Genomic DNA, 24,315 nt, shown 5'->3' with positions numbered 1-24,315 from the left:
GCTAACATTGCTTCCAATGTTATGTTCTACCCATTTGCTCTGAGTTGAGTATATGACTGACGACATGAGGAAAAACATATCACAAAAGCAACTAAACGCTGTTGGATTCCACGGGGGCTCATTTGCCTCTCGATATAAGCCTCGGCGTTTTATTAAGTAGACCAGCCTTCATACTTGCAGCGTACGAGGAGCCTTGATTCCCCATGCTTTGCGCCTTCAGTTATCACATAGCTGAGGACCAGGCCATGAACTCAGACTAGGTCTGTAAAGTTAAACTACAAGAAATGTGTATATTATGTTCCCACTATGAATCTGTGATATTTGTCCTCATCCAGCGTGTACCTTTCCTTCTATCTGTGTATACGCCACCAAACCCTGGCACAAGCTACCAAGACGATAGCAAGGGCGAGAGCAGAACAGCAGCCACAAATGTCTCAAGATGCATGGCAACTGCGTTAGTTGCGCTGGTACCTGTCGTCATGACTGGTGTTAGGGCCGTTGCCGTTGCGGCAGTCGCAGTAGGAGAGTCGACTGTGTTCTCGATCGAGGTCGCTGCCGCTTGGCTTGTAATCGGTCCAAAACTGTTATAAAAGTCCTTTATCGTAGCAAGTTCTGCAAATAATAGAACCATGAGTCAGTGACAAACATGAAACCCTGAGAGGGAAGTCGCAGAGAAATTGCTATGGGCGGAGGCTTGCTTACCTGACGCCAATTCCGACTCATAGCCATCCTTAGCCCACGTGTAACATTTTTAACGGCGTTGTTGAACGAGTTTGGTGCGAATGTTGAGGACAGTCGCCCAACAGCCGTGTAGCTTTACGTGAAGTCAAGTTCATTAGACACGTAACTGTCATGGCAATTGAATCGTGATGAGGCACGGGACATAGCAAAGGCAATCGGCTAGCGTTGACATATCAATCGAAGTTTTGGCCACGAACGGCGCTACGGACTCAAAGTATGATGCTTCAGACTTGGAGGCTGCGCATAACAAGGCTTTCTTCATCATTCTCTGGCAGCTCTCATCCTGGTCTGAGGTCACCATAGGACCCTCGCCAGGCAAGGCCGTGGAAGTCACGGGCTGGCATGGTGACGATGTACTGCACATCATGTACATCAAGCCGTATTCCGTAACTGTGATCGGTCAGTTCTGCTCGTCAACTTCTAGTGCATGGCTCAATAACCCGAAGAGACGCAAAAAAGATATATTTACCCATGCTCAAGGCTGCAGGCTCTTCGGGATGCTCTGTCGGGAGTTTGTTTGCGCAAGAGGACCATATGGGCGAGATCGGTCGGTCAGGCGCGCAACAGAGGCATTCCATCTGGCTCGACATAGGTGCCTCTCGGAACTCATCCTTGCCACCGAAAGACGCCAAGCACGATGTCGCCACGGTTTGGCCGTCATGACAAAGATATTCGTCTATTTGTATCGGCGGGATTGTCGTCGCGACCGCGTCCGCGTGGGCAATAGTATAGAGCGGGTCCGGAGTAGTTTGGCTGGCGGCGACGGAGGTGAGGAGGATGCCAAAGAGGCTGCTGCTACAATAGCTGATAGATGTCATTTCGACTTTGGAGTCAAGCACCGAGGAGTAGACTGAAGCAGAGTTGAGTAGAAGAAAAAACTTGTTGTCATTCTATTCAAATTTAAGGGAAAGCAGGTATAGATAGTTTGACCTCGTCAGCACCTGGACCTCCGACAATGATCCAAGACCGTCTTGCATTTACCCTAGCTCGTGGGAACAATCAATGGCTGTATCGAGAAGCCAAACAGCAAGGTTACAGACGAGAAGGCCAATAGACGTAGTTCAAGATGCAACAACTTGTTGGTTCCTGTGCGGCGCAATAAAATGAGTTGGACGAGTAGGACAACAACTTGCAGACACCCATGTTGAAAAGAAATGAGAATGGCCGAGAGCAGAAGAATACTGCCTGAACCAGCAAGACTCAAAAGAGCGGTGGCGTTAGATTTGTCAAGCCGAGAAATGAGCAGGAGTGGGAGGAGGCTTCGACATCACTCAGAGATTCGTGGGGAAGCATGGGAGACAAAAATAGAGGCTGACCGGAAACTGCATGAGATGTCATGTTAACAGGCCCTCACCAGAAAAATGCATAACAAATCGCACTCAAAACCATGGTTGCAACGGAGAAGTTGCGGACAGCTGATCCTGCCTGCCTAATTTCGGTTCCGAACTGTCGGGTCGTCTTTCTGCCGTTTGGTTCCATAGATGTTGTGTGCTTTGCAGATGCCCGGGCAAGGACAATAGCGACGTAAGTTGCTGATAAGATGGCCCGTTTGCGTCCAATTGGGAATAAAAGCTTTCTGCGTGAATACAGGATTACGAAAGGCAGACACAAGCTGTATCCTGAAGTCGTTGGCGGTGTTGTTGGCCAGCTTTTTATAAAGTTGTCACGAGTGGCAGCTCTTTTTTTCTGGTGGCTGTTCGACCTTCTTTACCAAGCAATGATTGGCCCAACTAGCTCAGATCTAGACTAGATAGTCTAAATCATAAGCTATAGGGTCGCTGCCCATGTCGCACATCTATATCTTCATCCAAGGGAAGCATGCGGAAACCATGCGCGTTCCGTGCGGCAGGATCCTGGCGCGAAAAATATTTCTTCGGCGTTGACTCGACATGTCCTCAGCTCCCGCCCGTGATGAATGATAAAAAGATGGGGAATCGGCGTGATCCGCAGTCAAGAGGCTGTACTAATCTCAGTCGGAGGTGTTGCAGGCGAAGCTGGTGAAGAAAATTGAGTTGGATAAGAGTGAACAATCAACACCGAACTCGCATTGCACCAGTGACGATCTTGGGTCCACATGGGTCCGTCTGAACCCCACTCAGTCCTAGCGCCTGCGCTTCTCTCAGCCCAGCGGGATTGCCCCGCGCATCCCCTATTTGCTGGCACCCCACGTGATCGCATTTATGCACCTTATGACGCGTGTTATGTACACAAAGAAGACGCGACTCCAACGATGTGCTGGCGGGCGGTCAACTAAAGTCCCCTACCACTTTACCTTACACCCTGTCGGCAGCTGAAAGTGGCCGAAAGCAGGAACACCCCGTACGTTGTTGTTTCAATACTTACATCCGAACTGCTACTGGATTGCTGCTCTCAATCCTCTTTTCAGTCAAACGCAAACTTCCCCAACTACTGGCAATATCTCATGGGTCTTGCGCCTTTACTATGGCCTCTCCATTCGACAGGGCGCCACCACGGCGCCAGTCGATGCTGAACACAAGCAATGACGGCGAAAAGGACCTGGCGCATTCGCTCAAGCAGCTGTCTCTTTCGACCTCTCCCGCTAGCAACTCTCCCCGCACGCCGAGCGCACTCTCGCCGTTGAGACCGGTTATGAATAGGACCTCCCCTGCGCCGAGTCCTCGAGCACCCTCCCGCAGTCCCTCCTTTGCGAGAGAGCTCTCCCGGTCCCGATCCTCGACCCCAACGCTCCAGCGATCTTCAACGCCGACGCTCCAGCGCAAGACATCTACGAGTTCTTTGCACTCTGTGGGCGGCTCCTCGAGTAGGACGCCTAGTAAAGCTCCTTCGCGACGGACCAGCATGGCGTATGCGTCCTCTCCCGTTGTCAAATCACCCCTACGACCGAGCCCCCCTGAATATATCAAGCCCCCACCCACGGCAAATACAGTTGCTCGCGACTATTTCAAGACCGAGTTGGACTTGCTTCACTCCCCGACTTCAACTCGTGCCACCGAAGCTCTAGTCATACTACACGATGCTTGCTACGGACACCGGTTCTCTCGTCCCAAGACCTCCCGAGCTGCCCTTAGCACCATCGTCGAGCGACCCGAGAGAATCAAGGCCGGTGTTTTGGGAGTAGCCATGGCTTACGTGCGGCTTGGTGAGCGACATTGCGATGGCGCATATGCACTGCATCCGAGCCTGGACCCTTCGTCGATCCCGAATATCCCGTTTCGCATTTACAAGACCGATCGGAGACTGCCCCTGACATCGCCGGCTGTCACCAACGTGCATGGTACCAAGTGGATGGAGGAGCTCAAGATGATGTGCGATGTGGCTGAGACGAAATTGGCAACGGGCGGAAAGGAGCTTCAGCGACCGGAAATGAACCGAGGTGCGGAGGGACCGCCCGACAAGTTCCATGAGGGTGATTTATACCTTTGTTCGGAATCTCTCGAAGCGTTTGAGGGTGCGTTAGGCGCTGTCTGCGAGGCCGTGGATCGCGTCTTCACCTCAGGCCCTCGTCGAGCTTTTGTTGCAGTACGTCCACCGGGGCATCATTGCTCAGCTTCGTACCCATCCGGGTTTTGCTGGATCAATAATGTACATGTGGGAATTATGCATGCCATTCTCAACCACGGCTTGACTCATGCGGCCATCATCGACTTTGATCTTCACCATGGAGACGGCTCACAGGCTATTACGTGGGCGCACAACACACGAGGAGTGAACGCTGCCAAAAACACCGCTGCTTGGAAAAAGGCATCCGTCGGCTACTTCAGTCTCCATGACATCAATTCTTACCCTTGTGAGATGGGAGACGAAGAAAAGGTGAAGAATGCGAGTTTGTGCATTGACAATGCTCACGGTCAGAATATCTACAACGTTCATCTGGAGTCGTATGGCTCTGAAAAGGAGTTTTGGGAGTTGTACGAGTCCAAGTATTCCGTCATCCTAGAAAAGACCCGCAAATATCTCAAAACGCAAGCAGCTCGCCTACGCTCCCTCAACCTGCCCCCGAAAGCAGCCATTTTCTTCTCGGCAGGATTTGATGCCAGTGAGTGGGAGACAAAGGGTATGCAGCGTCACAACGTGAACGTTCCTACCGAGTTCTACGCCCGTATCGCGCAAGATGTCGTCAAAATCGCCGCGGAGGAAGGCCTAGGAGTTGACGGCCGGGTGATCAGTGTGCTCGAAGGAGGCTACAGCGATCGCGCTCTGTACTCTGGCATTTTCAGCCATTTGAGCGGACTTTCAGGGGACCAGACTTCAGCAGAACCGACTCGGGGTCGCTCGTCACTTGGCCACGAGGCGGGACAGATGACCGGGGCGATTCCTGATGGTCAAAGCATTCCCAAGGGCCCATCTCTAGCATCTCTACACCCATACAATCCGGCTTGGTGGTCAACCGCTGAGCTGGACGAGCTTGAGGTGGCAATGGGCAACCGACCACCAAGCCCCAAGGCGGTACGACACTCGACGCCGCCAACTTACTCTACACCTACCCAGGCGTCGATTGGTAAGGCCGTAGACCCTGCCAGGATGAGGCGCATGGCGTCCGGCCTGTCAAACGGGATGCCATATACTCGGCCGCCGACACCGCCCCCTCCCGATGTTCACTGGACTGTTGCAGCTCACGAGCTGAGCAGGCTACTCATCCCGTCGGACCGCCAAGTCGACAGCTGCAAGCCCGAGGACCTCAATGCGGAAGCAACTAGGGCTAGAAGGGACCGGCAGTCGATCCTCAACCCTGATCTCGTACCGCCTGCGCCTGCACCTGCGCCTGCGCCGGCTCCAGTCAGCAGGCCAACCTCACGAATGTCGCTGAGAGAACGCAAACCAGCGAGGCCGGGCATGTACGTTGATGCTGACGAGGACGAAGACAAGCAGTCTAAGAACAGACGGAAAACGGTGGCGGGGTCGTCTGCGCTCTCTTCGGACAAGGTTGGTGACATCTCGCAAGATCCTCTGGAGACCTGGACTAACACAATGACTAGGCTGCAGCTCGTGGTATCACGTCTGATACGAACGGAGCAGCCCAGCGGCCAGGCCGACGCCTTAGTGCGGTGTCGTCGGTGGCTTCAAATGCTTCAGAGATGATTCAGGGGGGCAACGGAGTCGCGGGTTCTCGGCCGGATACTTCGATGAGTGTCAGGCCAGATTCGGCCATGAGCGTGAGGACCCAGAGCGGCACATCTCTGACTGTAAAGAAAACAAGAGCGCCTGCCGCCAAAAAGGAGGCCCCCAAGACAACGAGGACAGTCAAGAAGCCGACCGCGCCGGCGAAGCCGTCTCCTCCTCCGCAGAGTCAACCATCTCAAGCCCCTCAAAGAAAGCCAAGCCCGGCTGCTGCGTCGGAAGATGATATGGACAAACTGACGGCTGGCATGAAGAAGGTCAAGATCAACTTGATCACAAAGACGCAGAAGGAAGAGCGGGCTAAAGCAGCGCAAGCCGCGCAAGCCAAGGCGGCGATACCATCTGCAACCGAAGAGGCAAAACCTGCTTTCCCAGCTCAGGTCGCGACCCCTACTGCACCCTCGCCAGTGGCACCTCCGACGGTCACTCCTCCGCAAGAAGAGGCTTTCACAACACCACCGACGCAGCCTCCGGCTTTCGAAGATCTATCATTGGCGGCTGCTCCATCGGGCTGGCCTGAAGTATCCACTCCGGTAACGGAGCAAATGCCCGTGGCCGTAACTCCCGACCCCCGTCAGCTAGAGCTCCCCGTCAGTTCGCCGGTCACATCTCCGGCGGTAGCGACGCCGTCAGACTCGGACGTGTTCATCAACTATCAACCCGACGGTCCAACGCCCGTATCTATGACGCCACAAGAACCTTTGAAGTGGCTGCCGCCCAACATGAATACGCCGGTCAAGACTTCTCCGTCCAAGCTGTCATCGGCTAAACTATCGCCGAACAAGAAGTCGCCAGCCAAGATGATGCGGGCAGACCTACCAGTGTTCACGTCAACCTCGGCAATCCCGTTTGCGCCGCAAGACCCCCATGGCATGCTGGAGGTGAAACAGGAAGCGGCCGTTAAGGCGGATCCAGAGGAACCAGCCAAGTCGATCTGGGAAATTCCCGAGACCCCGCAAAAGTGATGGAATTTCGAAAACAATCCAAATTTCGCTGGGACTGTTTGGCATGAAGTGTCAACACACATCTGGATTATCACAATCCTGAAAAAGGAAGAAGGGAAGAGAAAGCGTATTGTTTTGTTTGGCTTGGGCTACCAGTTCCTTTTGTTATAGAACTCTGTAATGCTTTTCTACGGATCTGGCTTTGCGAGCCGTAGACTTGGATTCCGCCGTCATGATACCCTCCTGTCCGAGTCGACCTCGTAAATTTTCTTCTTCTTCTTTTCTGCTTTTGCTTCTTTTATCTGCTGTCTTTCTTGTACATACAATTTGCACTTTGACTGCCACTGAAGCAATTGACGAGTCTGGCGAGGGTGTCGGAACATAAACACATCAGCGAGCGATATGGATAAAGTGCCTTCCTTGGACATGTGTCATTTGACACCCAATGTATTGTATCCGAGACTCTAGGCATCCGCGGATGTGCGAACCTTGGCATGCGGAGGGAGTGGTGCAATTCATGCGCGCCAACGTGGACGGATCAGCGTCAGCGATTTGCTACGGCAATGCGGCCATCACCCGTCGGGCCCCGAAATTTCTGAGGGTGGTGGGGAACTGCAGCGCTTGTTTTCGGGGGAAGATGGTTGCATCCCGAGGCGTGTCCTATGGGAAATACAGCCGCTCATCGTTCAGTGATTGGAGATAGCCTGTGCCTCTATTTCGTATCTTGTGTCCTTGAACATCACAAATCGTTTGCAAATAAAGTTGTGCGCTCAATCTAGGCCAGCGCTTCAAATTTGTGTTTTGATAAGACCTGTAAGACTGGATCGTCCCGTGTCGGTAACTCTGCCGGAATACGTCACCCACTCAACCGCCTAGGCTATCACGCCCTGACTCAGATCCTCCAGTTCATCTCATCTCACAACTCATCACCTTCACCTCGACTTCTCACTTACACACGCACCGTACATCATGGCATTCACGATGCACTCCCACTCGGGGCAGTTCTGCCCCGGCCACGCAAAGGACCAGCTCGAGGCCATCATTCAGCATGCCATCAGCATAGGCTACAAGACCATGGGCCTGACGGAACACATGCCCCGTCTGGATATCGCAGATCTCTATCCTGAAGAAGTACGACTCCCTTCCTCGTCTGTCCCTTTTCAATGATGCTAACCGTACCTCAGCTCGAAGACGGCGACCCCGAAGGCGCCCTCTCCGTCCTCGCCCCGCGTCACGAAGCTTATCTCGCCGAGGCTCAACGCCTGCGCGAAAAGTACGCCTCCCAGATCCACCTCCTCATCGGCTTCGAGGGGGAATGGTACCGCCCCGCCTACGGGCCCTTCATCAAGTCCCTCGCCTCCCACCCGGCGGTCGACTACTTCATCGGCTCGCTGCACCACGTTAACGCCGTGCCCATCGACTACAGCCGTGAGATGTACATTGACGCGATGAAGACGGCAGGCGGCAACGAGGAGCAGATGTACGAGCGCTACTACGACCAGCAGCACGAGATGCTGACGGCGCTGGAGCCGCGCGTAGTGGGCCACTTCGACCTCGTGAGGCTGATGAGCGAGGACCCCGGGCGGGACGTCAGGAAGTGGAAGGGCGTGTGGGAGAGGATTGTGAGGAATCTTGGGGTCGTGAAGGGGTATGGCGGTTTGTTGGAGTGCAATAGCAGTGCGTTGAGGAAGGGTCTCGATGAGCCCTACCCTTGTCGGGCTATCGCCGAGGTGAGTTCTCGCTTTCTGTGTTTCGGCACTCACAGTTGAGAGGACGTATTACGATCTGAGGTGCTGTTGCTGACGTTACTGTTCACAGACTTGGCTCGAGATGGGCGGACGGTTCACGTTCTCCGACGACAGCCACGGTATCGCGCAGGTTGCGACGAACTACAAGCGCAATTTAGACTATCTCGAGAGCTTGGGCGTCAAGGAGGTGTACACCTTTGAACGCGGGCCTGTGGAGGGCGTCAACGGGAATGCGAAAGCGGCGTTGCGGGAGAAGGGTGTTGCGTTGAAAATGTTTCGGGAGAACTTCAAATAGAGAAACCGTTGAAAATGAAAAAGTGCAAACGCTAGAATAGACTTAGATGAACAAAGTTGCTTTTGTATGAATTCCAGAGACAAAGTAATGCTTAGCTGTGGTGTCTGTAGCCTGACCCGTGATTTCGTCACAACTCAAGCATTCCCCTCACAATAGAACCGATCTCAAAACCGATGGCTGGTGGTATTCAGCTTTGTTGTTTTACACAGACTGAAAAAGTCCACAGGACTGTACATGAAGGTTCGAAAAGTTGGCCAATATTGGAGATCATCGGATGATGCTGAGTAGCCTGGCAGGCCGCACGTAATCATAAACTCAATGACGGGTTAAAAAGACTTTGGGACGGTGGCTCTGTCTCTTATCTCATGCCAAACACATCAAAAATTGATTGGAAAGACTGAAGTTTCATAACTGATTGGTTAAAGATGGCAAACCGGTTGGGGGAACACTCAATTTCGACCCTATTCAACTTTGTGCACATTGGAACTGCGTTTCTAGGCAAGCGCACACTCACATGGTCAAGCTCAGACCAGTGGCCATTGCCGGCGCATCGTTTCCGCCATAACCCGCAAACCTCCCTCCCTACCAGCAGATCCCAACATCACCACGCGTCCAGGAAACAAAAAGAGACGCCCGAGATGGCTTCGTGACGCGAAAAAGAATGACCCCCACCCGATTTGAACGGATAACCTTTCGATCTGGAGTCGAACGCGCTACCGTTGCGCCAGAGGGCCGATGTGTGGATGTTCCGGATCAGGAGATGCGGAGTTGACGATGGAGCTGGGGAAAGTGACTATGGATGGCATGTGCATAAAAGAGGGCCTGTAAACAAGAAGTGGATCTCACTTTTGCATGGTGCGCAGCAAACCACAAGGGAAATGGTACCTTTCTCGGTTGTGACTTTGGTTTCTCTCGCGCGATTAAGATTTTTCCCGAGTGAAGGCTGTTAATTGCGGTATACTCCTAGCTGTCGTAGATATCCGTAGGACTTCACATCGAGTTGTAGTGGCTCTGATCTGGGCCAGTGTGGCAAGGAGAGAACTTCGCTACCATCGGCCACGCTCAGCGACCCCGCGCGTTCGCTGTTGGCGGGGTCGGCCCCGGGGCAACCTCTTCAGACTAGGAGTGCTTCCGGCACAGCTCTTTAACATCTGCAATTGTGGTGGTAATTAGGGACGAATGGCACCCGGCCGACTTGAGCGAGTTGCGCGGGGTGAGGCATTCCATCTGGCAGATGCAACCACAGCTCAATCTCAGCCATGGCCGCTTTTGAGGTGGTGCCTTTCCATGGCGCCTCAACAACGCTGTTGAAGCCCTATCCCCGTTTGCAGGCTATCAAAGTTGACAGCCGAGCCGCCAACCTGGCTTAGAGGTGCGCTCTTCCTGTCTCTCAACAAGCTTGTGCTTCGGCAGGTATCTACTCCGTCATCCAAAAGTTTGCTCCATTCCAAACGGAAAGCCCCAAACCACACGCTTTCATGTGAAAAACGATGCGCATGTTTACTAACTCTATTGGCGTGTCTCACGAACCCGCGTGCTCCACGCGGTCAGTGAGGAAGACCTAGCTAGAAGCGACGAACATCGATAAGTCTTATTGGATTGGCGTCCCTGGGCTCTGCCGCAGCACCGCAGGTTACAGGAACAAGCTTTCGACTCACGTAAATCCGACAATCAAGTTTCCTACTACTTACTTGATGCTTGTGCAAAAAGCCGTCTTCGTCGATATGGCTTAGTGAAGGTTCCCCGCGAATTGCTGAGGCGCCACAAATCCATGAGCAAACCTAGTGGGATTTGATACTTGCACCGATGAGACGAGGAATAAAGGAAACAGAGCTCGCAGCTTGTAACTTGGCTCCGTTAGCCGTCATCACTATTCCTGGCCTGCACTTTGAGAACTCAAGGAGCTTGACGTCATCATGTCAATCTTTGACCGCTGTTCACTTGCAGGCGTTCTTGCTATTGCTGGGCTCGCTGTCGCCCAGGGACAAGGTGATGGAGGAGTCGACCCTTTTGCTCCTGTTTACGCAAATTGCCCCTCCGGCTTGAGAGTGAGGCCTGCCTCAGAAGTAAGTCCTCACGTTTCGGATGACGAGGGCCGGCTGTTGACTTCTCAACATAGGGACTATCGCGAAGCGAATCGTCTTGGAAAGTCAGCCGTGGGGAGAAAGTCATTCCGGCTCTCAGCTCATACCTCACGTTGGCCAACATCGATGGCTTCAATGTGCAGGATTACATCCAACGTCTCAACACCTCCAACTTTCCGGTTGTTGGCCTCTCCATCTCGGGAGGAGGTACTCAGTCCGGCATTGGAGGTCTGGGAATCTGGCAAGCCTTCGATGCCCGCAACCCTGCTGCGGTCGCGGCCCGCACGGGAGGGCTGACGCAGGTCTTGACGTACATCACTGGTCTAAGTGGAGGCGGTGCTCTCACGGTCAGCACGCTGTATGTTTCCTGAACGCTGAGTATGACTTTTTTCACGTAGCTTACATCGAGATCAGAGCTGCGAATGACTTTGTCACGATAGACGCCCTTAGGAAGCAGATCGACTTCACTGTGGACTACACTGTCGGTCCTGATGGCAATCAAACAACGTATTTGACAGAGATCTTTGAGAATCTTGGCGCTAAAGCCGAGACCGGTTTGCCTGTTTCCGTTGCCGATGCCTTTGGTCAGTTCTGGGGAATCTATCTACCTGAAAACCGGACGTACGGCAACTACTCAGATCTCACCCTTCCCGGAACCGTCTTTTCTCTGGGCGAGGCTCCGATGCCCATTGTCTCTCTCTCCGAAGTCATTCCCGGACAGTCGCCTAACATCGGTGGTATAATGTGGCCTGGGAGGAATGCCACCAACGGATTCAACCTAACTTCGTACGAAGTGACCCCGTTCGAGTTCGGAAGTTGGAGGGGTGGGAGGATCCAAGCTTTCATGCCTACGATGTATCTCGGAACCTCCATGGCCAACGGCACAGCACAGAACACTAGCGAGTGCATACAGGGTTTTGACAAGTTCACGTTCATTCAGGGATCCACGGCCAACGCCTTCGATGCCTGGTTCATTGATGAATGGTATGACACACCGATCTTCGCCAAGCGCGCGCTGAAGACCGGACCGCCGACCTCCGGTAATATAATCCCGCCTCCCCAGTTCGAGGACGACGGGCGTGTGATCCTCGTCAACCAGACTGCCCAGTTCTTCAACCAGACATTCAACGAGTCCCTCTGGGCCACGTACCCGAACCCCTTTGAGAATTATAACCCAGCCATGCAGGGGGTCGACGAGCTTCTCCTGGTCGACGGAAGTCTTGGGGGAGAAACGAACCCCATCCGCCCCCTGATCATCCCCGAACGTCAGGTAGACTTCATCATCGTTTACGAAGCGTCCTCAGACGCAAAGTATAACTGGGTCAACGGCACCAACCTTGTTAACGCTGCACAGTCCGCGGCCCAAGGCAACATCCCCTTTCCTCGGATTCCCGACGTCGCGACGTTAGTAACCCAAAACCTGACAAAGCAACCGACCTTCTTCGGGTGCGACGCCGCCACCTCGCCGCCCACGCCGCTAGTGCTCTACCTCCCTAACTCGCCGTGGTCTGGCTACATCAACTTTACATTCTTCAAGTCATCCTTTACGGACAACGAGTTCGATCTGACAGCCGACAACGCCTTCAACCTTGCGACTTACGGCAATGGCACCGTCGATTCGTCGTGGCCCGCCTGTCTCGCCTGTGCGACAATCCGGGGTAGTCTGACAAGGCTTGGAATTGAGCTGCCAGAGAAGTGTCAGGAGTGCTTTCGGCGCCACTGCTGGGACGGCACCGTCGCCACCCGGACAATCACACCGGATGATCTCAATCCTAGGCTAAGGCTAAACTCGAGTTTGTCATATGCAGAGTGGAATCAGACGTACTGGAGTAGTCAGACGAGCACGGGCGGAAGCAGCGGAGGCAACGGCGGCGGCGACGGCAGCGGTGGTGCAGGAGGGGGAGGAGGGGGAGGAGCTACACCTTCGTCCTCACCGAATCCATCGGGAGCCTCGACAACAGCTGAAATCGGAAGAGCCGCGGCTGCTGTGACTGTAGCATCTATTATTGCTCTCATAGCGTTGCTGTGAGAAGGGTATGTGAAAGACTACATGTAGCACAAGGTCTACTAAGGACCAAACAAGACATTGTATCTGTGCGGCTTCAGCATTTCGGGGACAAACATCCCATACTTTCCATCTTCCTGGTCCATCCCGAGGACGTCTGCAAAAATTTCCCTTGCTTGTGCCATCAAAAGGGGCATGTTGCTCAAGAGGCCTTGAGCAAGGTGCATCCAGTCGGTGACTTCCGAGAGCTTGAGGCGGAGGGCCTAGAAGGGGGTTTCTGGGTTAGTTCAGCAGGAGTGCAAAGTCCTGAATCGCTCACCTCGAGTTGGTCTCTCACATCCTGATCCTCTTCTAACGGTCTCGAGAGTCTGATCGTTCTCTGAGTATGCACGACGTATTTGGCAATTTTGTAGAGCTTTGAGCAGCCGTCCAGTACGCTCTGTACATCACAACCTTCTTCCTTGACTCCCGCCAGGAACTGGATAAATTGCCCCATGATCCTGACGTTGAGTTGGGCGTGTGGTCCTGTTGGCTCCTCGAGCGAAGACCAAAGCAGTATGAGGGTGGCCATTACTGGGTAGCAAAGTATAGCCCTTTTAAAATTAGCATTCGCAACCAGTTCTGGTGCTTACAGAAAATCTTACCATAGGTGCACATATGGTTGCGGAGGTATCGTCCGTAGAAGATCGATCGTTGCCCGAGCCGCCGACGTGCACTTGGCATAAGACTGCTCTATGCTTGGTAAAGACTCAGTGCTCAACCATGCACTATAGAACGGGGATGACGGGTGCAGCCTCGATGCGTTCTTGATCCGAGCCAAAGTCATGTGCGTCTTGATCAAGGTATTGAAATAGACCAGATGCAACAGAGCAACCGGTGTTTCCAGCTCTCTGGTCATAAGGAGGGCGGTAGGATCAGGCTGAAAATCTTGAGGGAGGGAGTCCCTCCACTCGTCAAGCTCGCAATTGCATGCTATGACGACTATGTGGTGCTCCGAACCTGACTGGAGCTGGATATTGTGCTGCGAGAATTGCTCATGGATCCGCATTTGAATTCGAGAGAGCCGCGCCATGCTTGTGACGAAGTTCAGCGGTTGTGTGGCCGGACCACTAACAGTGATGAAGTCCTCCGTAGGGAGCTCGATCAACTCACTTTGGCCAAATGGTGTAGGTAGTCCGTACTTGACCATCATATCCGTATTAAGGATGTGTGTCGCCCAGAAAATCCGCTTGCGCCGCTCCAGCTCCATGGCGTCGAGGTTGTTATAGGTCTCTCTTGTATGCAGCCCCAGTATCTGCGCTGTTCGAGCTGCCGCAGATGCCAGCTGCGAGGTTGTACAGGCATCAGCTGTTCCCAACGAGAATGTAGCCATCGACAGCAGCGCTTCACAGGCCGATACATTGTTTCCCTGAACCACGAGTTCCGGGAATATCGCATATGCGTTCTTGTAGTAACACCAGCTACCTGCGCTCATCTCTTCAAAGGAGTCGTTTGCTGTCCTCCATCGCATCGCAGCTCCGAAGAGGGCGTTGATTATGGCGAACCTCGTTGGATCGTCATTGTTGTTTCCGTGATCATCTACGTACTGCGCGTCCATGAGCCGCAGGAAGTGGCTTGGGGTCATGGACGGACAGAATAGCTGCACTTCTTCGATCACTGTTTGCTGCATGTCAAGGACATATTCCTTTGGCGGCAATGTCACAAAACTCTCTCTCTTGAACGGTCTCCGGTCCATACCATCCTCGATCTGTCTTCGGACTCTCCGAAGTCCATCAAAGAAGACGGCGCGAGAGAAGACGTTCTTTGAGGGGAATAAAGGGTCAACAGTGACCCCCTTTTCAACTTCGACCGAGCCTGTTTGATCAGCTGAGCGACTTTGAGTACCCTGTACCAGACTCTCTGGAACTGCCGATGAACGCGTTGAGCTTAGAGTCGACTGCGGTTTTGATGTGCTGATTTGTCCTTCGGATTGGCGTCGCGGCTGCTGACGCTGCACCTGACCGTCAATCCCGTCTTCGTTCACGATGTGATCATCAGTCACGTTGAGTTGGCGCATTTGACGCAAAGACGCTTCAATACCCTGATTTTTCGATTCCGAGTCTCTCGCTGTTTTGCTTCTGTTGATGCATATCAGTATTATATCCATCAGCGTCAGCAGGTCTTGGGTCCAGACTTCCGCCCTGGTCCTCTCTTCCTTCGCTGCGTATAGACACAGGATACATTCAACCGTGTGCAGAGCCCACACGCAGGCTCACCCCCATCGCAACGCCGTTTCCTTGCTTGACAGTTCTGGCATGCCTAGAGGCTTTGGTCAGAAAGCATGGCCCCAAGGACCTTGAGGTCACTTACACTGTAGATCCGCTTCTTGTGAGACTCCTCTCCATTGCCGTCATTAGAGGCGATGCTTTCTGTGGCACTAACCATGACTACGACGTGAAACCGGTGGATGATGGCGACATCCAAAAATTTGCAGATTACATCCGCTACAAGGGCGAAAAAACCATCCGCTCTGTGTATGCCGTTGGGAGTTAGTTAGAAGCAGGTGGTGTGAGGTCGGATATTAATAAGCATCCGCGCTTTGTCAACGCAGGCGCAACGGCGGATGTTTCTGCGGATACAAACTAGGGCCTTTGGGTTTCCCCGCTAGATTGCACCATGAAAGCTTCCGCCCCCATCTCTACACGGATTGGCCTAGTCTTTCCAGCAAAGCGTTCGCAGTGACCCTCAAAACAGAAGTTCACGCTGCCATTCGCCCACGGCGGACACAGTATTTACATCCGCCAATTTGACGCTATAAAGGGGGGCCTATGAATTCGCTTCATTGTCAGTCGAATCTCGTGGAGTCCCTACGGCCACATCCGACACAGCGCACATAGCAATGAGTCTCTCACAGCTGAATAATGATTTCTTCGACCCTGCGACTAGCGGGTCGGAAGGGAAGTGCGTAAAGATGCTGGCCGAACACGATTGAGCATGGTATAAAAAGGTATCCGTCGCCAGACTTCACATGATGTAGGACAACCAGCTCCTCAACTGTAACAATCACCGCATCAAAACAAGCATCTCAACTTCAATACCCCGAACATACAACTGTTAACTTCCAATCGTCAACATGAGCACCTTTAAGAACGTCGCACTCCTCGGTGTAAGACCCATCTCTCCCAATACCTACTACAATGCTGATAGTGACCTTCCTACAGAAAGGATATCTCGGGTCCGCTATTCTCACAGAACTAGTCAACGCCGGGTTCAATGTTACTGTCTTCGGCCGCTCCGATTCAGCTAAAGAAGGTCTCCCTGCTAGTGTCGATTTCAAAGTCGTCGACTATTCTGTCGACAGTCTCACTCCCGCTCTCCAAGGTCAGGATGTGGTTGTCTCGACTGTGAGCAAAGGCGGCCTGCTCACACAGCCTGCGGTAATCGACGCCTGCATCAAGGCCGGCGTCAAGCGCTACATTCCCTCCGACTGGGGCTCCTTCACGACTGACCCCAAGGCGCACAGCGAGCTGGCTTCCATTATCGGCCCAATGATTAACACTCAGAAATACCTCATCGAGAAGGCCCGCGCCGGCGAGATCGAGTACACCATCTTCTCGATCGGCGGCTTCACCGACTTCTTCGCCCAACTTCCTATCGCATTCGACTTCGGCAACAAGAGCGTCGAACTGTACGACGACGGCGAGCACCGCTTCAGCAGTACCAGCATCGCCAGCATTGGAAAAGCCGTCGTCGGTGCTCTCAAAAACCCCGAGGCTACTAAGAACCGCAACCTCAAAATCCATGAGCTTGTGCTCTCTCAAGCGCAACTGCTGGCGCTGGCCAAGAAATACTCACCGCCAGGGACGCAGTGGAAGGAGACCAAGCTGGATGGCAAGGCCGAGTTCGACAAAGCTCTAAAGGCTGCTTTGGAGGACCCCTATAACGAGCATAAATTGCTCGAGGTCATCAAGACCGCCCTCTTCAGTGGGCGCTACGCAGCTGCATACGACAAGGTTGATAACGAGCTGGTGGGCGTTCCACTCCTTTCTGAGAAAGATCTGGAGGCAAGGATGGCAGCTGCCTTCAGTTCTTAGATTGAAGGGTTGAAGACTGAACGTGGATAGCGGGAATGACCTAACGTAGTCAAAAGACGTGCCTCACTTACAAGTTTTTCGGGTATTATAGTGTCAATGAATATGACTAAAGTAGCTTGTTAGAAGTCAGCTAGAATAGAGGTTGTTTTTATGTGTGATTTAGAGGATTCAGGTTTGCCCAAAGTAAATTGAGAGAAGCATTGTCTGACTCCTTCGCCGGACAGCGTTCCTATGAAGTATACCATGTGGGAAGGATTTGTGACCTAGCCCGCAGCGGAAGTTAGGTTGTGTAGGGGTTCGATTCAACATCGATATGCAGGTTAGTCATTGGTCTACCAGGTGGAAGTAAATAATACGACCTTTAAACCCAATGAGGATGCTAGGGTAAGTATTGTTCCACCCGCAATAGTTTCGTGTTTGTTCACTATGAAACATTCATTGATCGTTTACGCATGTGGGATTTAGGCATTACTAATGGTTATGACAGCCAAAGGCATGGTACTCAACAATTCCAACAAGACATGACCAGCTAATTCTACCACGTTAGACATATTTTCTTATCTGCATTTCCTCAGAGCGACTTCTATACGTTTTTAAAACAGTTGCCACGTTACATCAGCCCATCATCGGCACAACTCGCTACCCATGTTCTTTAGGGATAGTCTTCTCCCCCATCAATTCCCATTCATTCTTGCAGCACATGCATCGAAATTAATTAGGAAGAGAAACCTAGTTCCAGGTTAGCAACTGCGTTAGTGCAGTAGATTTCGGGACGATGTATGCCTAAGGCCTCGGCCGCATCATTAGCCTCAGCGTTTGAGCTGGAAACATGGTACGCAATTCTCGAATAATGACCAATGCCTAACTCGACAACAGCAGCGAGATTGCTCGCACAACCTTGCCTGCCTTAGTCTAGGTCTAGTCAATAGTGGCACGTAACAGTGGCTCACACCAATGAAGTAAGTGAAGACTTTACCTCATTGATGGGTAATATACCTACCCTATCATTAAGATCACCCTTGGCGAGAGCTACTGTGTTCCTTCTAATTCAACTTTTTTCTCGGGCCATATCTGAGATAAACTGACAGCCAAACACCTTGAAAGGAGGGTGTTTAATTCACAGACAGGGGTAAAGACGGAGGTGACGGGCCGACATGAAAGTCACTCATCAGATCCATGTCGGCAAAATTGACGTTAGATGAAATCGGAAGCTTGGGAAATGAAGGCGAGTTGGACGGATCGGCCTTTGTAAATGTCCGTCGGCGGAACAGTCGGTGGCTTCCCCGGACTCGGTAATCTCCAGGTTCTCTTGGTGACTGACTAGCCGACTGACCAGGATACTTGAATTACACTAAGGTTGTGGACGCAATCATGAATCAGTCATTTTGGAAGGTTCAAGAGCCAAATCTGGGATAGGACAATATCTGCCACTGACCTGATGCTGTGGACGCGTCATTCTACGGTTCCTTGCGCGCCTCCCTTCAGTAGTATCCCAAACATTGTTGATTAGCCTCCATGATGCCCTTGAAACTAGGCTGGTCTGTACATCACAGGTACATCTTCTGGCCTTCGGGTATTTGGAGTAGGAAAACAAGGGGTTCCACAACCCCAGCTGTTACTTCACGTGTTTTCGTGCCCAAGCGATCGGGGAGTTCCAGAGTCGATAGCTTAGCTGATCGGCCGTGCAATAAGCAAAACCCTCGGTTTCGCCTGTCAGCGAAGCTACTGTTTATCGTGGCGGTGACAAACCCCCGCTAGATGTTTCTGTGCCAAGAAAACCACCTAGCTATTTGGGCTTGCGTCACAGAAGCGTCTTCCTATTGGGCCGGAGCGCTGATCGAGAATGCCGTCGTCGACATCATCCATTCGAATTACCTCGTACCTCGTTGCGTGTCGGTGTTACATGTTGGATAAACCCCTTACACCCTCCCTTGCAGAGCTTCGTCGCTGTAGGCGGCGGATGTCTAACCGACGCTACCTGGCAGTCTGCAGCTCGCTGACACCGCCGACTCGCTGAGGCGCGGCGGATGGACGAACGCATGTTCTTTGGATCCCGTCCAAACAACCCCGTCACGGTTATGTTCTCTCACATCACGGCTTCAACGCCCGTCCTTGATCAGCAGGCCCGGGACTACGGGTTGGTCTCGAACGCCCGAAGCAAGTTTTGGCACCCGCGCTAACGGGCGTTGGCGCCCTGACCAGCGTGGTCTATCCCACGTAAGTAGTAAGACGCTGCAGTTGGCCTCCAAGCCAACTGGACCCCGAACGCTCCCGCGGTCTGCATACACCAAGAGAATAAACTTTGAGCCAGCTTGTGAAGTAGCCGTTCTAGGTAACCAATTCACTAGTCAGGATGTCGGGAGTAGGACGAGCACACCTTCAGACGTCAAGACTTCTGGGTAATGAATTCAAGTCCTGTGGGGTCCGAGGTAGCCCTGTTGGACAGCAATTCCACGCGAAATCAAACCTGTAACAGGCCAGCCAATGACTGGCGCCTCGGTTGCCATTCTCGGAAGATCGCCGTATTTCCACCCCAGGCGGCCGGACAAAATTTCGGGACCCAACGGTAAGCGACGACGCTACGGAGCGGTTCATGTGGGGCCGCCGACGGCCCTTGGACCATGACACGGTCAGCTTCCCTTTCGGGGCGAGGACTGCATGTCGGCGGTCTCATTGCCTTGCAAAAACGTTGCCCCCCTTTCTCGTCCTGTCCATCATTTCTCACGTCCTAATCTGAGAAGGTGCTCACACGGGGACGGTTCAAGCCGCGTGCCTCCTTTCCTGATTTGAATGATCTCTCGCTTTATCTGAGCACCTAACTGACAGATACCGAGTTACAATACCCAGCTGCTTAAGTCTAGTATCTCATATCAGATCCATCGCAAACATCGGAGGTAACCCATCACACACGCGGAATTATGTGGGCCCCTAGTGATAGGTCCCAGTGCCACGCTCTTGAGCGCGTCAACCACTTGGCGGATGAGCGCTTCCTCTCCGCTCTCGGACGGCGGCGGGTGCGGGGACCCTTCGGATGCGCTCCCGAAGCCGGCACCAGCGTCGACCGGGCCGGAAAGGTTACCAATGTCTTTGGTGACACAGGAAAGCTCAACACTTTCCCTCCCCCTCGTTGCCACGTATCTACGCTATCAAGCCATTTCTCTCAACTGACGTCTTTCGCGTATTGGTTTCCACAAGGACCGGAGCCCAACGGCGCCCCGCAAACTGTGATAAGTTGCAGCCAGACATTCAATCCGTGTTTTAGCGATTTTTCTCCCCGGGCAGAATATACCCTTTCATCTTGCATCATCACGCCGACTATTGTGACATTACGTGGATGACACTGTAACGCTCCTGTAGCTGCGTCCCATATCATCTGTCCAGGGACTGAGAGGGGTCAAAGGGCAGCCCCCTGCTCCACACCATAGCCAGAAGCCGAATAAGCTTCCTCGACTGACGTCGACCTTCCCGAAACTCTCAACCGACTACACACCGAAACTGGCCCGCGACTATCAACGACCTCTCTTCATCAGCACACAAAGACGGCACCCTCACAGTCGCATCTCAAAATTTTCATTTAACCGCGCCACAAACAGTTACTCCGAAATCAGCCATAATGAAAATCAAGGCCCTCAACGTTTACCCCATCAAGGCCCTCCGCCCGATCTCCCTAGAGTCGGCGACCCTCACTCCGCAGGGCATTCTCTACGATCGGACCTACATGCTCTTCAAGGTGAATCCGGACTCGTCCCTCCGCAAGATGCAACTCTCCACGTTTCCGCAATGCGCCCTCTTCTCCCAGGAAATCGTCCCCTCCTCCTCTTCTTCCGACAAGAGCCCTGGGAAGATGATCCTCGTCAGATACCACACCCCTAACCCGCCCCTGGTAGACCGCCATCCCCTCCAGGATACGACCCTCTCCGTGCCCCTCGTCCCGGACACCTCCACTCTCGAACCAGTCTCCGTCGACCTCCACGGCAGCCCCGCCGAGGCCCTCCGCATGGGCGAGCCTTACGATGCCTTTTTCTCCGCCTGCTTCGGCTTCCCCACGATCCTAGTCCACATCGGCTCCGGTCGGCGCCGCGTCCTCGGCACCCTTGCGCCGGGGTCTTTCTCTCCGGCATCCTCATCCAAGCAGCAGCAGCAGCAGCCCTCCTCACTCTTGTCGTCCATCGCATCCTACCTCCCATCATTTTCATCCCCGGAAGCCCGGGGCGAGGAAGGAGACGCCCCGGCGTGGCTGACCTTCACCGACTGCGCGCCCTACCTCGTGACCTCACACTCCTCCCTCTCCTACCCCTCCCTGACGTCCTTCCAAGACTCCCCCATCATGTCCAAGTTCCGCCCCAACATCGTCGTAGACGACCCCACCGAGGCCCCCTTCGCCGAGGACTTTTGGGCCGAGCTCGCCCTCACCGCCTCCGGCACTGGCACTCCAGCCAACGCAAAACTCCTCCTCACGGCAAACTGCGGCCGCTGCTCCTCTCTCAACGTCGACTACGACCTCGGCCGCGCGGCGGCCGGGCAGGAGGGCAAGCTCCTCAACACGCTGATGAAGGACCGCCGCGTCGACCCGGGTCACAAGTACGCGCCCGTCTTTGGGCGGTACGCCTTCCTCGTCGTCGACGGGGCCGGCGACGGGGCTGGAGAGGAGCAGCCCAGGATCCACGTCCGCGTCGGAGACCAAGTCACCATCTCGCGCCGCAACGCCGAGCGCACCGTCTTCGACTGGGACCTCTCGGCCCCGGCCAAGAAGGCCCCGGCCGTTGCGTAGCCCTGTGTTTTCGGTTTCCCCCCCTTTCCACCGGCGTGCCCGCTCGAGGCTGGAATGAGCCCCAAAGGCATTTCTTTTCACAAGTAAACGATAAATGTCAGATCTCACATGTTTTGTAAGCGCAAGAGGTAGAAGGTAGTATTCTGAACGGGGGCTCGTTCATTGTCACATTGAAATTAAAAATTTAACATGTGAAGAGGTTACTAGCGAAAGTGACCGAACCCCGCCATGCAGAAATGCCAAACGCCGTGCAACCCATCTCATGCCCCCACCTCATGCCGGTCATCTTTCCAAGTGTCATCATCTCCTGATTATCAAAGCGAGAGAATTCCTAGAATTCCTGGAATCCTGAGATACGAGTCGCTTCTCACATGTTTTGTCGTTTCTGCCATCGGCACCCTCCCCCCCCCCCCCCCATTCCCCTATCTGGTAGGCCCTGCACGTGTAACCAAGTACCTCGGTCTGCCTATCACGGCAACGGAGGGTGGTGGTTAGATGAATACAAAACGGACAGTCGACGATGAAGATTTCCGCGAGGCTTCCCTGCAAATCGGCCTCTGGGAAACGCACCAGGTTCCAGGTCGACAAACGCGCAAGTCTGGCCCGTTGTGCCCCCAGGCCGTTCCCATCACCTCGGCGCCGGCCCGCCGCACATACAGAGCAAACGTTCATTGCGGCGATGGAAAGAGACGGATCACAGAATGGAAAAATAACTCCAAGTATTTCGCCGATGTCTTTGGTGCGTTGGCCACGGTATGCGGCCTCCCGTCGTCGAGGCTAACCAAAGAAAAACTTTCATCCGAGTTGGGAAGGAGGAAGGACAATTTGTGCGAGTTTCTTCTCTCCCGTCCTGCTTGACGGGAAACACCAATATGCCGAGGCCGAGCTTCAACACCCGCGCCGGACCCAGCTCGTCCAGAGAGCCTCACATCTCCACCCCGTCATCCGCCACCGCGAGGATTCTTCACCGATCACCGCCCACCCCTTGTTTTTTTACGAAAAGAGTCATTGGCGTTGAGGACCCAGCTCCGCCGTAACGGGACCTGGCATTCCAACCCTGGGTCGCAAAAGAAAGAGGGACACAAGGTGGTGACACGAACGCCGGGGCAGGGCCCACGCCCGTTACACGACAGTCCAAATCCTCGCGCAAACCCTCGCTCCCCTCGTGGGAGTCGGAGAAAAGGGAACATACTAAACTCGGGGCTTTTAGACCGCCGTGCCTCCCCTCCCCCCGTCCAACCTGTCAGATGTGCATACGGCAGGCCACTCGTGTCGCGCCGTTTTCTCCTCTCGTACGACGGAAACATAAAGGCGCCCTGGCAAAGGAAACCAAGAGGCCCACAGACGTTTCTGTCCCCCGTCTGCCATGTCCGTGACGCCCGACTCTTCACGAACTTCACGAAAGGCCCGAGGCGATTACACACAGCCTCCTCCCCCTCAGGGGGCTCCTCACATCCGGAACGGGGCCATGGTAACACCGGGGTGACATTGTCTTCGCCGTCTCAAGTCCATCTAGAGAAGGTAGGCTGTACGGGCGTGATTTCTAGGTAGACGACCAGAATTTCGATGTATTTCTGCTGCTTGGTTTCTTTCCACCTTTTCGCTACCGTGTTGTGTAAATTTTGTAACCGTGTGAACCCCAGAAGCCCTACAATTGCCGGACCAACCGGACACAGCTCCGTCTCCAGAGTGTAAGTTACATCAGAAGTGAGACCGAGACGCAATGGCGCGTATGTAGTGCAAAAAATCACGGGACGGGAAAAAAAAAGAACAACAACCACAAAAGTGACAAGCTGATAAGTGACCAAAAGACGAGCTGCCTGGACAAGAAATCGCAAGCGTATTGTAGTGTGAGTCTGTGACAGGAGGAGAGAATAAGAAAACTTGAAATTGACAAGTTACCGCCACCGTCCAGTCCACCAGCTCTTGCGTGCTGATGTGACCTAATCTAATCCCAATTTTATCTTCTTGCCTACCATGCTCCGTGAAACCGTTTTTTCCAGAGCCCAAAGTCTATTATCAGAGAAAGAAGTCTTTACGTCTCACAAGTCCCGCTATGAGTTTCCTTCGCCCTTTGCCTTGCCCCTCCTTCGCCTCATCCTTCCTGGTTCCACGAACTACAGATGGGTAAACGCCTAAGAAGCAAGGAAAGCAAGAAGTGTTGCCGTTATTTGCCTATTGCCGTAGAATGAAGAGGGGGTATTGGGCTTCGTGCAGCCGATAAAAAACTCCTTCGCCGTGTGTTGATCAAATGTGAAATGAGAAAGGAGTGTGTGTGTTTGTCTTTGCGGTCGAATCAGTGTGATATCCGGCCCAAACCGAGGCGGCCGAGGTCCCTTCTGGTTTGGGCTTCAGTGCCTGGCGGTTCCAGATTGTGACCGTGGCAGGGTGCCATCGTATCATTGCCGTCCCTAGCCAGGCACGGCAAATCGAGAACATCATGGCACAGGGGCTGAGCCGTTGACACAGGCGCTAGATCGGTCCCCTGTTGGCGGGATGTGCTCCCCGCCGGGGCCGTCTAACTGCAGCCAGCTGCACAGGTACCTAAGCCAGA

The 24,315-nt window shown here is 53.5% G+C and overlaps 7 protein-coding genes and 1 non-coding gene across 8 annotated transcripts; 6 read left to right on the top strand and 2 right to left on the bottom strand.

Moving 5' to 3' along the window:
- Positions 1–3,183: 3,183 nt before the first annotated feature.
- On the top strand, positions 3,184–5,802 carry ColSpa_07497 (histone deacetylase HOS3; the record flags this gene model as incomplete). The annotated part of the gene is made up of 1 exon (XM_049273709.1): positions 3,184–5,802. One exon carries the CDS (start codon positions 3,184–3,186, stop codon positions 5,800–5,802), a length of 2,619 nt encoding a protein of 872 aa, XP_049129666.1.
- Positions 5,803–5,870: 68 nt separating this feature from the next.
- Positions 5,871–6,806, top strand: ColSpa_07496 (uncharacterized protein; the record flags this gene model as incomplete). The annotated part of the gene is made up of 1 exon (XM_049273708.1): positions 5,871–6,806. The coding sequence occupies one exon, from the start codon at positions 5,871–5,873 to the stop codon at positions 6,804–6,806; it is 936 nt and encodes a 311-aa protein (XP_049129665.1).
- Positions 6,807–7,754: 948 nt separating this feature from the next.
- ColSpa_07495 (putative histone deacetylase complex subunit cti6) lies at positions 7,755–8,828 on the top strand (the record flags this gene model as incomplete). Its single annotated transcript, XM_049273707.1, has 3 exons — positions 7,755–7,916; positions 7,970–8,515; positions 8,604–8,828. 3 exons carry the CDS (start codon positions 7,755–7,757, stop codon positions 8,826–8,828), a joined length of 933 nt encoding a protein of 310 aa, XP_049129664.1.
- A 662-nt stretch (positions 8,829–9,490) lies between these two features.
- Positions 9,491–9,562, bottom strand: ColSpa_tRNA_197. Its single transcript has one exon. It is a non-coding gene; the product is annotated as a tRNA-Trp (tRNA).
- Positions 9,563–10,744: 1,182 nt separating this feature from the next.
- ColSpa_07494 (lysophospholipase 1) lies at positions 10,745–12,941 on the top strand (the record flags this gene model as incomplete). The annotated part of the gene is made up of 3 exons (XM_049273706.1): positions 10,745–10,894; positions 10,948–11,270; positions 11,327–12,941. 3 exons carry the CDS (start codon positions 10,745–10,747, stop codon positions 12,939–12,941), a joined length of 2,088 nt encoding a protein of 695 aa, XP_049129663.1.
- Positions 12,942–12,979: 38 nt separating this feature from the next.
- On the bottom strand, positions 12,980–14,586 carry ColSpa_07493 (fusaridione A cluster transcription factor fsdR; the record flags this gene model as incomplete). Its single annotated transcript, XM_049273705.1, has 3 exons — positions 12,980–13,180; positions 13,237–13,510; positions 13,562–14,586. 3 exons carry the CDS (start codon positions 14,584–14,586, stop codon positions 12,980–12,982), a joined length of 1,500 nt encoding a protein of 499 aa, XP_049129662.1.
- Positions 14,587–16,029: 1,443 nt separating this feature from the next.
- ColSpa_07492 (uncharacterized protein) lies at positions 16,030–16,990 on the top strand (the record flags this gene model as incomplete). The annotated part of the gene is made up of 2 exons (XM_049273704.1): positions 16,030–16,062; positions 16,118–16,990. 2 exons carry the CDS (start codon positions 16,030–16,032, stop codon positions 16,988–16,990), a joined length of 906 nt encoding a protein of 301 aa, XP_049129661.1.
- A 3,613-nt stretch (positions 16,991–20,603) lies between these two features.
- Positions 20,604–21,761, top strand: ColSpa_07491 (uncharacterized protein; the record flags this gene model as incomplete). Its single annotated transcript, XM_049273703.1, has 1 exon — positions 20,604–21,761. One exon carries the CDS (start codon positions 20,604–20,606, stop codon positions 21,759–21,761), a length of 1,158 nt encoding a protein of 385 aa, XP_049129660.1.
- Positions 21,762–24,315: the final 2,554 nt, after the last annotated feature.

This window comes from Colletotrichum spaethianum, assembly GCF_022836535.1.
Source record: "Colletotrichum spaethianum MAFF 239500 DNA, contig19, whole genome shotgun sequence".
Taxonomy (NCBI): domain Eukaryota; kingdom Fungi; phylum Ascomycota; class Sordariomycetes; order Glomerellales; family Glomerellaceae; genus Colletotrichum; species Colletotrichum spaethianum.
The sequence above is the reverse complement of the archived record's forward strand: the minus strand, read 5'-3'. Positions and strand labels throughout refer to the sequence as shown.